Below are 11,167 nucleotides of genomic sequence, written 5' to 3'. Positions count from 1 at the left end.
GCCTTCTATGTATAACTGAAGTTTGTAAAATGTGGTAAGGAGAGGAGGGCTGGAAATCGGTGAAGGAGAGTTGGGTTTTCTGCTGCTTTAAATGTCCTCCCAAACATGTTTACCCAGACATACAATTTCTATTGTTCTCTCCTCAGCATCCCCCACCCTTCTGATCCCAGTCCAGCTCTTTTAATCTCATGTAATGAAAGCACTAAGTCACCACTCATAAGCTTTCAAATCAGGCAGCTAAGTTTCAAGTGGCCCCTACACCAAGAAAGAACAATGCTTGGAACCTTTCCCCAAGGCCATCCAAGAGCACCGACTCTTGGATACAGTTTGGTAGAGTTAGAGGTCTAATGTCTGTGTCTGCAATGGGCCTCGTAGGAATCCAAGCCCCAGAATGTAGCAAGATGGGGCACAGGCATTTTGATCACTGCAACAGCTAATCCTGCTCAGAGCAAGTCCAGCCCTTGTGGTTGTGTAACTGTCTGTACACAGTCTACACTCACTTTTCAACTGATGATTACACATTCCAGCATTCCCTGACATTCTCACTGTGGCCAGACAAGGCAACCGGCACTGAGCTGGGCACACTGCCTCCAATTTCCCCTTCTCTGTTCTTTCACTGATTTTCAGACTGTTTATAAAGTGGGTTCATCTCCGCGACCAGGCGCAGAATCCATGATACTGCACTGTGGGTGCCCGTCGTTGAATTTAACACCTCTCTGGATGTGTGGTATTCTGTACACATTGGTTATGGAATGATAATCAAAGAAACGTATTATTTAAAATAAGTCCATTAATTTCCTAAGAGTGGTATTAGAATTCATCCACTCTGTGAGGAATCTGTAATAACACTACAAATAGTAATATTTAGTAATGCATAGTCATTTCTAGAAATTCAGGACCAAGTTACTGAATTATTTACCCCTAGATTACTCACCTCCCTGCATGGGAAACTCCAGAGAGGGAGACTAAGGGGGAGGAGAATGCTGTGATGAGCCTTTCATCAAGTTTCCCCCAAATCATCCAATATTGAATGTGCCACAGTTCCACCTTGAACCCCATGGATCTTGGCAGATCCACAGAAGGCAAGGGGACTCCACGCTGGCTCTGGAGACCTTGCACCCATCCTTAGCTCCTTGTCAGCATTAATCCAATGGATCTGGACTGTCCAGTGCTCATGGAATGCAGCTGTGGCAGATTGTGATGTCTACACATCTGCTTTCTAATTCTGTATTGTACTTCTGAATGTTTAGGTAATTGATATTCTGGGCAGACAGGTAGAAAGGTGTGCTGGGAAGCATGTTTTATGTAATCTGCTACAGGTGGCCCTGTGGTGTTAAGGGATACACAGAAGATGGTAATAACATTGGAAGCTTCTCTTATTCATGATTAACATTTTGCCTTTTTACCTGGATGTAACTGAGAGCAGAATGGCCCTTTCTGTCAAGGAGGAATGAATCAGGGCAGCTGGCAGCAGGATTTGGTCCCCCAAGGTTAGTGCTGTTCACAGGCCTCCCAAGGGCAGTTTTAACTCTCTAGGTATATCTATGGCTTCCTTGCCCGCAGTATCTGCACGCCTCAAACATTAATGGATTTTATCCTCCTGACCCACAGCAAGGTAGGGAAATGCCACCTCCATTCTACACCTGGAGAACTGTCACAGAAGTTAGGGGCCTGATGCTTAGGGTGTGAGCACACGTTCCCTTTGACTTCAGCTGAGATTCAGCACTTCTGAAAACTGAGCTCAGCGTGACTTGCCCACAGTCACACAGAGTCCATGGCAGCGCAGGAGATTTGAACCCAGGTGTCTCGTATCCCATGTGTCCCCAGTGTCTTAGCCAAGAGGTCGTCCTTCTGCATTAGTTCATACTAGCTGTGACCACTAATCTATATTCTGAGTGTTCAGAATGTTTCATAGAGATTTTAAGGTCAGATGGGACCACTGGAAACATCTAATCCAACCTGCATCACACCGGTCTCGGAATTTTCCCAGTCATCCCTGGGGAGCATAGGGATTTATTCCCCACCACCACCACCACCACCACTTCCTCTCCCCGCTCCCCCCGCTGGTATAAATGAACACTCCCCAGCCTAATGCACTCAGGTCAAATGTCTCTCTTAGGAATCAACCCATTCTGAACTGAAAGACTCCAAGTGACAGTAGATTTACCACGACCCTGGGGACAGTGGCTAAATATCCTGATTGTCAAAAATGTGCTTCTTATTTCCAGTTTGAGTGTGTCTAACTTCAGCTCTTAAGCTTTGGATCTCGTTCTGCCTTGGTCTCCCTGATCAACAAGCCCCCTGATGTCAGATATCTTCTGCCTGTGAAGGTGCTTTAGACTGTAATAAAGTCACCTTTTACCATCCTTCAAATAAGCCAAATAGATTGAGCCCCTTAAGTACCTCACTGTGAGGTGTCTTTTCCAGACCTCCAGTCACTTGTAGCTCTTCCCTGAACCGTCTCGATTTCTCAGTCTTTCTTTAAATCCATGTTAAAGTGTCTGTTTACAGTAGTACAGCCAGGCACCAATTCCCTCTCCTCTGTCATTCTGGTGAATGTGTTTCCTGGTGGGCTGGCTCGTAGCACCCTACCCACAGAGCTGGGGCTCGGGGAGCTTGCAGAAGGGAAGCTGCATGAAATGCAAAAGGATTTGCAGTCTTTGCATTCCAGATCTATCCATCCCTAAGGAACAGCACCTGTGTGGCAGCTCAGACCATGCCACACATTATTCTCCTTCTCCTAGAGTCAGGTTAGAACAATGGGTGGAGAGCAGGAAATGCTGCACGGGAAACAGGGTTTCATTTCACTGCTGTTGGGATTCCTCCACCAGATACTCTCCCCTCCCCCAGCTCAGCCCTGTCTGGGAGAGTCCTTCCCACAGACATTATTCACATTGGGCCCTCCACAGTTCCTCTGGCACCAGCTGCCTTACTCGCCGGATGAGTTTGCTTGGAGTTCAAGGGCACTGAGCTGCTCGGTCTGGCACCAGAATGCGCCTGCCACTGTACGAGAGGAAGCAGACGGCCAATGTCACCTCTTGTCATGGATGTGGATGCAAACGACGCATGATTGGAGGAGCAGCTTGAACCCCAGGGAAGCTGGAACACGCTTTGAGAATTCTGGGCAGGGCCCTAGTTACCCTGACAGATCAGCAGCCTGGAACCAGACCTGGGATACCTCTGCTCACAGAGACTTTCTGTTTGTGCTGCGTTCCGCTCATGCTGGAATCTGCCTCCGAGTAGACCAGCCGCCAGCATCCTGCTGAGATTCCAAAAGGAGCTGAGCCGGGCGACTGGGAACAGAGTGTTTTCCAGTTAGGGAAGGGGAAGCTTCTCTCTCGCTGTGTCTCTGATATGAGCAGCACCATTTCCTTCCTGGACTTCTGCCCCCGTCACTGTGACTGGAACTAAAATCTAAAGGGAACCCACCGGGCAGGGGGACCGCCTCCTTGGCCAGCTCGGTCTCTCGCCCGTCGGGCATGTTTGGGCTTTCCTGACGCTGGGCAGATTCAGGACGCACTTCAGGGCCATGAGATTCCAGGAGTTGTATCTTCTTTTCCTCCTCCTGCACCTGACAGGTAAATTTCTTTCCCCTGGTGGGAAACCCATGGCATCTGCACTGATTCCCCAAAGAATTTCCAGGGGCTTGTCGATTGCACAGCCAGGGTGATCAGTTTCCATAAAGTCTGCTTCGGGCCATGCAGTTGTAATGCTGCAGCTGCGCTGGGGCGAGGTCCCTGCAGGACGGTCTAGGAATGGTGATGAGGCACTGGTTACCTGCTCTGGAGGGTGCATGGTTGGAGAAATGGGGCTGAAAGGGCGGCAAGGAAAATTATTCTATTTGGGACTCCCAAGGTCTTAACAGCTGGAAAGAGGCAGTGACCAGCATGGCTCCCGAACCAACTAGCTGAACTAGCAGGGTGCAGTGCCGAGGCTCTGGGACAGCAGACTCCCTTTACCTCTGTCTGTCTCACCCTTAGATGGGACCCCTCAGCAGTTCCTGGATGATGGGACAAGGATCCTGGGTTAAAGGGGAGCTCTGACTTTGGACCCTAGAGAAATCACCTTCCCCACTGATGCCACATGTGTGGCAATGCTGGGCCACTAAAGAATGGGCTTCATTAGAAAGAAGGCCAGAATTTTCCCTGTTGCTACTGTCACCATCTGGACTGTCTGCTGAACCATCCAAGAGGCATCAGGCTGGGGCAGGTGCACTGTTCTAGTCCCCCTCCCCCGCTCTCCCTCTCCCCTCCCAGTTAGAGTGCACTATGGTTCGGGGCAGGGAGCAGAAGCTTTTGGGGAGAAAAGAGCAGAGATTTTATGGCTGGGTCACATGGCTTGTAATAGCAACTGCCATGACCCCGCTCACCAGTAGGCACATCCTAGTGGGAGAGCCACAGTCAAAAGAGAGAGGGGAAGGCCCCCCTCTAGCTGGCAGGGCAAGGGCAGGGAACAGCCGGGGCTCCCATTGATGCTGCAGGAAATGTGCCCTACCCAGAGATCCTCACTTGTTCATTGTTCTCGCACTGGATCAGGCCTAGCCATGTGCTGGCAGTCGGTCCCGCTCAGCCACGCAGTCACCTGCAGCCAGGCTAGATGTCAAAGGTGTTCTGGGTCTGACTTGAAGGTTCATGTCTAAGAGACAGGGGCAGGTTGAGACCCAGGAGAGCCAAAGGCTGTGTTCTGCTGTGCTGTGTCTGGACCGTGGCTCCTCACATGCTCTCTCTCGATCTCATCCCTCCTGCACAGCTGCCATTCTGGACATTACTCTGGTCGCCAATGTGCAAAGTCCTTCTCACACCAGCTTCTACCTCTCCTGTGTGATGAGCGAGCGAGCTGTGAGCTACCTCCAGATCGAGAGGGACAATAAAATAGTGATGACTCACCCCAACACAAAGTTCCAGAACTACAGGAATCGCAGCAATGAGGTCCAAGCCAGAGGCTTTTCAATGGCAGATCTGGTGGGGATTTTATACTGCTTGGGGAGGACCCAGATGGAGCAGGCCAGGGTGGTCTATGTGCATAACAGCCGGAATGGTAAGTGGCTGCAGGAACTGCAGGCCTGCCCCAAGTGTTCCCTGAGGAGTCTGGGCGTGCGACATCAGTCTGGCAATGGCTGAGCGTACGTGTGGGCGTGCAAAGTGCAATAGCACTGGACAGGCCAGAGTTACGCTGCCTCCTGAGGCCGTTAGCACTCAGAGGCCAGAGAATGGTATTTGAGCAGCTGAACTACCAAAGGTACCTTGGCTAAGGGCAGAGCGTCTAGTGACCAGGTCAAACCTCATTAGGTCAGCGTGGGAGTCTGGCTGTGGGCTGATTCCCAGGATGGCCTCAGAAATCACAGGACTTTGGGAAGCCCAGAGCTGCTGGGGCCACGAAAGTGGCATTGAACAGCTAGAAAAGACCAGCCTTGCTGTTGCAAAGGAGCATATGTGAGTTCCTCCATTGCCTGGGCTCTAAGGATATATCCCCTTCCTGAGCTCAGGGCTCTTTTTGAGGGGCGAGGCTCAGCGTGGGGCACATCACAAGCTTCTCTGCTTTGGGCAGGTCATTGAGGACGGGTCCCTGCTGGAGAGTTTGTCTTGGACCCTTTTATTTCTGTCCGGGGCAGCTTGGTCTGGTACATTTCAGCTAGTTCCTTGTTCTAACTGGATGGCGGTTCTAACTCAAGTCTTACTGGCTTGTGGGTTTGCTCCTAGTTCCTTGGTCGCACTCTGGCCCTGTACGAATTATGGTCCTGTCACAGAGCAGGAGGTAAGAAATTACCTGCTAAGCTGACACCACTGCAGAGGTGTCTGAGAGACTTAGGCCAGCAGCACTTGAGTCAGGGTGATAGCTACCCACCTTGTTACACTACATCCAGTGACGAGTGCCAGACTGTATCAGAATGGAGAGATTGCAGAATGGGGCCCACCTGAGGGAATCCGGTGATTCCTGTGTAAAACCAGCCAGTTTTAAATAGCAATAAAGTCCACTGGGGAAGGAGCTGGAGGGAGGTTCCAGGAAAGGCCGGAAGCTCAGAGCAATAAGAGGCAGTGAAAGGGGGGAAGCCCAGGAAACTGCTACAATATTCATAGAGACTGCAGGGAGCCGAAGGCCCCTGAGTTGTCAGGGAAATGCTCTCCAGGCAGGCAGGGATCCATGGGGCGGCCCTGCTCCAACTGGGAAGAAGCTGAGCAATAACCCCAGAGCCAGCAGGAGGGTTTTGTTTCTGTCAAGGACATTTTGGACTTCATTCTGGTCAATGGTGACCCCAGAAAGGGGGAACTAAAGACTGTAACCTGGCTGGAGGGCCATATGACCTGGCAGAGAAACCATCACAGCACCGGAGTGACTGAGTTACTGAAGTGACTGTCCACGGGGGTGCTAGCCCAACCAGGAGTGGTTACACTGCGTCTGGCCATGAGGGGACTGTACAAGGACTCCCGGCCATTCAGCTAAGTGGAGTATGGATGCAGTAGCTGAAAACAACCTGAGGCCCCAGGAGAGCAGCTCAAGTCTGAGATGACAGACCTAGACAATGTAACATGCTCTTAGCTGTGGCAATTTGGTGTAGGACTCTTAGCCAGGGCCAACTAGCGTTTGTTGATCAGGAAGGTTTGTGGGGAGGGAGGCAGTTTCTGGTGTGAATGCACACCAGTCACACCACATGAGCCTGCTGAGATGAGAGTGCTCCCCAGCACCGGGATACAGGGCCCTGGGGACAGAGATACTAGCAGCTCTGCAGGCAGATGCCTCTGCAGACTGGGTCTGGAGATCAGCAACAAGCTTGAGTCTTACATCTGGACCAGCAGCACATCATGGAGCAGAGACTCAGGGTCTGTGTACACAGCAAAGAAAAACCCATGGCTGCCCTGTGCCAACCAACTCTGGCTCGGGCTGCGGGGCTGTTCCGTTGCTCTGTAGACTTTCAGGCTTGGGCTGGAGCCCGAGTTCTGAGACCCTCCCACTCTGCAGGGTCCCTGACCCCAGAAGTCTACACAGCAATGAAACACCCCATGAGCACAAGTTGGCTGGCACAGGCCAGCCACGGGGTTTTTCTTTGTTGTGTAGACATACTCTCAGGCTCAATGCTTTTATGGCCAAAGGTCTAGGAAGCTGGAAAATCTGCCTGTAAAACATCACACCCTGTTACTCATTAGCTGCTGAGTAATCCGCCTGGGCACAGCTTAGGGGACTGTGTACTGATCCCGGAAGCATCTATACTTTAAAATTGCTACAAGGAACGACACAGCAACTGATTAATGCTTGGGTTCCCCTTGGGATGGGGATAGCACAAGAAGCCTTCCCCCCATCCCAACTGTTGCACAAGGGCTGGTCCCTATGTTCCCAAGTGCAAGGGCCAAGCAGTACTAGCCACCCCAATTGTATACGTGCATGCTGATGGGCTCTGGGCAGCATGACTCTGCATTGTCCCCAACAAGGGCCAGAGCCTGAAGGGCGCTAAGCAGCCCTTAGTGTTAGGTAACTAGCAACCATGAGTGTTGGATTCTCACCCCCATGCTCAGACTCAAATCCTACTGCCTAGATACTACAATGCTGCGTATGTTTATGATGGGAACATAGGTAGCGATGCCTGTAGTTAAGGTTGCCTGACACTTTCCATTGTAAGACCCTGTTATGAGGCGCTTATAACTTTGCCAAACTTTATTCTTATTATTTGTATTGTGCTTAAGGGCTCTAGGCATGGACCAGAATTCCAATGTGCTGGGCATTGCACAAACACAGAACAGAAAGGTGGTCTCTCCCCACAAAAGCTTACACTCTCAGTATAAGCTAAGAGGTAAATATAGCCAGATGGCAGACTATAAACAAAGAATCATAGAATATCAGGGTTGGAAGGGACCTCAGGAGGTCATCTAGTCCAACCCCCTGCTCAAAGCAGGACCAATCCCCAATTAAATCATCCCAGCCAGGGCTTTGTCAAGTCTGACCTTAAAAACTTCTAAGGAAGGAGATTCTACCACCTCCCTAGGTAACACATTCCAGTGTTTCACCACCCTCTTGGTGAAAAAGTTTTTCCTAATATCCAACCTAAACCTCCCCCACTGCAACTTGAGGGGTGGTCAGCATGATGAGCAGCAGTCTCTGCACACTAGCAGCCTAACCATTGTCATTTTTGTAGGCATCATGGCTAAAGAAAGTTGTGAAGAGACATTTGAATGCGGACAATGAGGTAGCTTTGCAGATGTCTGTAGGGAGCCACTCCCATGCATATGGGGCAGCATGGGAGAAAGCACAAAGGTGTCTGAAACTGTAAAAAGTGGGCAATGGAGGCCATCATGGGCCGATCAGAGGAGACCACTGACAACTGGAAAAATGAACGAGACTCAAGAGGAGATAGTTAGAGTGGGATTGACTGGGAAGGGCCTTGAAAGTGAAGACAGCAGCTTATGCTGGATGCGAAAGAGAAGGGGGAGCCACTGGAGGGTTTCAAAGAAAGGGGTGACCTGGTCAAAGTGATAGGCTAGGAACATGATCTTTGTAGCAGCATTCTGAATGAATATGGGTGGGACAAGACTGCATTTGTCAGGACCAGAGAGGATGTGGCAATAATCGAGACAGAAGAGGATAAGAGTCAAGACATGGGTTTTAGCTGTGTGGATGGATAAGAAAGGCCATATCTTAGAGATGTTATGCAGAGAGAACTGAAGATTTATATATCATCTGGATGTGAGGATCTAGATCAGTGGTGGGTAACTGCGGCCCGTGGGCCACACATGGCCTGTCAGAGTAATCCGCTGGTGAGCCATGAGACAGTTTGTTTACACTGACCATCTTCAGGCACGGCCGCCCACAGCTCCCAGTGGCCGCGGTTCACTGTTTCTAGCCAATGGGAGCTGCGGGAAGCAGTGCGGGCCACAGAGACAGGCTGTGCAGTGTGGGCGACAGCGGGTTAGCCTGATGGGCTGCGTGCAGCCCACAGGCCGCAGGTTGCCCACCACTGATCTAGAGAGAGGTCCAAGCAGTGTGGGGACTATCCTGTTTATTGCGCTTAGTGTAGCATGTATGATTACCTGCCCTGTAGGCTGGTGGCGTATGTGTGCATTTGGTGCAAAGAGCTCCGGGCCCTCAGAGATCATGTACAGGCTTTGGAGGCCAGAGTGGCAGAACTGGAGGAGCTAAGGAGGCAGAGAGGTATGCTAATGAGGCTTTCCGGGACACTGTAGATTTGTCCCACCTCTGGTCAGACAGCCCCTGCACTGTTAAGGAGGATGAAAGGCTCAGGGAAGGAGATCATCCAACAGGAGCAGAGGGAAACCTTCCCATAGTTGGGACCCTCCTTCCAGATGATGTTGGGATATCCTCTTGCACTGAGGTTACCTCTCCGGGGGAGGGAACCCCAATCATTAGGAAAAGGCAGGAGTTAATATTGGGAGATTCGATCATTAGAAACATAGATAGCTGAATTTGTGATGACCAGAAGAACCATATGGTGACTTGCCTGCCTGGTGCAAAGGTTGCGGATCTCTCGAGGCATTTAGATAGACTTGTGTGTAGTGCTGGGGAGGAGCCGGTGGTTGTGGTATGTGTAGGTATCAATGACATAGGGAAGGGTAGGAGAGACGTCCTGGAGGCCAAATTTAGGCTGCTAGGAAAGAGACTGAAATCCAGGAACTCTATGGTGGCATTCTCAGAAATGCTTCCAGTTCCAGGCGCAGGGCCAGGTGGGCGGGCAGCGCTTCAGAGTCGCAATGCGTGGATGAGACGATGGTGTAGAGAGGAGGGGTTTAGATTTATTAGGAACTGGGGAAACTTTTGGGATGGGGGAGCCTATACAGGAAGGATGGGCTCCACCTAAACCAGAGTGGATCCAGGCTGCTGGCACTTCACATTAAAAAGGTTGCAGAGCAGTTTTTAAACTAAGAGATGGGGGGGAAAGCCGATCGCTGCAGAGGAGCATGTGGATCGGGCAGAGACTTCTCTTAGAAGAGAGTCTATTGAGAGAGATTTTCTAGGTTTTAGTCAGGAGGAGAGGATGGAGGAGGATAAAGTATGGGCCAGATCAGATGAGAAACATTCACATAAAAAAGAATCTGACACATCAGAAAAGGGCAGACAAATAAACAGTGACAAGTTTCAGAGTAGCAGCCGTGTTAGTCTGTATTCGCAAAAAGAAAAGGAGTACTTGTGGCACCTTAGAGACTAACAAATTTATTTGAGCATAAGCTTTCGTGAGCTACAGCTCACTTCATCGGACTTGCCAGCCGCCCTTCCCGCAGCCCCCATTGGCCTGGAGCGGCGAACTGCGGCTAGTGGAAGTCGTGATCACCCAAACCTGTGGACGCGGCAGGTAAACAAACCGATCCGGCCAGGCAGGGGCTTTCCCTGAACAAGCGGCAGACCGGTTTTGAGAATCATTGAACTAGAGTGCCTTGTGTTAAAGGAGGATATTGATATAATAGGCATCACAGAAACCTGGTGGAGTGAGGACAATCAATGGGACACAATCATTCCAGGGAATAAAATACATCGGAAGGACAGAACAGGTCGTGCTGGTGCGGGAGTGGCACTATATGTGAAAGAAAATGTAGAATCAAATGAAGTAAAAATCTTAAATGAATCCACATGTTCCATAGAATCTCTATGGATAGTAATTCCATGCTCTAATAAGAATATAACAGTAGGGATCTATTACTGACCACCTGACCAGGAAAGTGATAGTGACGATGAAATGCTAAGGGAGATTAGAGAGGCTATCAAAATAAATAACTCAATAATAGTGGGGGATTTCAATTATCCCCATAGTGACTGTGTACATGTCACCTCAGGATGAAATGCAGAGACAAAATTTCTCGATACTTTAAATGACTGCTTCTTGGAGCAGCTGGTACAGGAACCCACAAGGGGAGAGGCAATTCTCGATTTAGTTCTGAGTGGAGCTCAGGATCTAGTCCAAGAGGTAACTATGACAGGACCGCTTCGAAATAGTGACCATAATATAATAACATTTAACATTCCTGTGGTGGGAAGAACACCTCAGCAGCCCAACACTGTGGCTTTTAATTTCAGAAAGGGGAACTGTGCAAAAATGAGGGGGTTAGTTAAACAGAAATTAAAAGGTACAGTGACTAGAGTGAAATCCCTGCAAGCTGCATGGACACTTTTCAAAGACACCATAATAGAGTCTCAACTTAAATGTATGCCCCAAATTAAAAAACACAGT

The 11,167-nt window shown here is 50.0% G+C and overlaps 1 protein-coding gene across 1 annotated transcript in view; it reads left to right on the top strand.

Annotated features, from left to right (window-relative positions):
* Positions 1-2,858: 2,858 nt before the first annotated feature.
* TIE1 (tyrosine kinase with immunoglobulin like and EGF like domains 1) overlaps positions 2,859-11,167 on the top strand; it is a 46,281-nt gene continuing 37,972 nt past the window's right edge. The window contains exons 1-2 of the mRNA XM_074961952.1: positions 2,859-3,578; positions 4,750-5,037. Coding sequence (XP_074818053.1) covers positions 3,530-3,578; positions 4,750-5,037 — 337 coding nt within the window. The 5' untranslated portion in view covers positions 2,859-3,529. The remainder of the gene's footprint in view (positions 3,579-4,749; positions 5,038-11,167) is intronic.

Source organism: Natator depressus, chromosome 8, assembly GCF_965152275.1.
Source record: "Natator depressus isolate rNatDep1 chromosome 8, rNatDep2.hap1, whole genome shotgun sequence".
Classification (NCBI taxonomy): domain Eukaryota; kingdom Metazoa; phylum Chordata; order Testudines; family Cheloniidae; genus Natator; species Natator depressus.
This window is presented reverse-complemented; position numbering and strand designations above follow the sequence as displayed.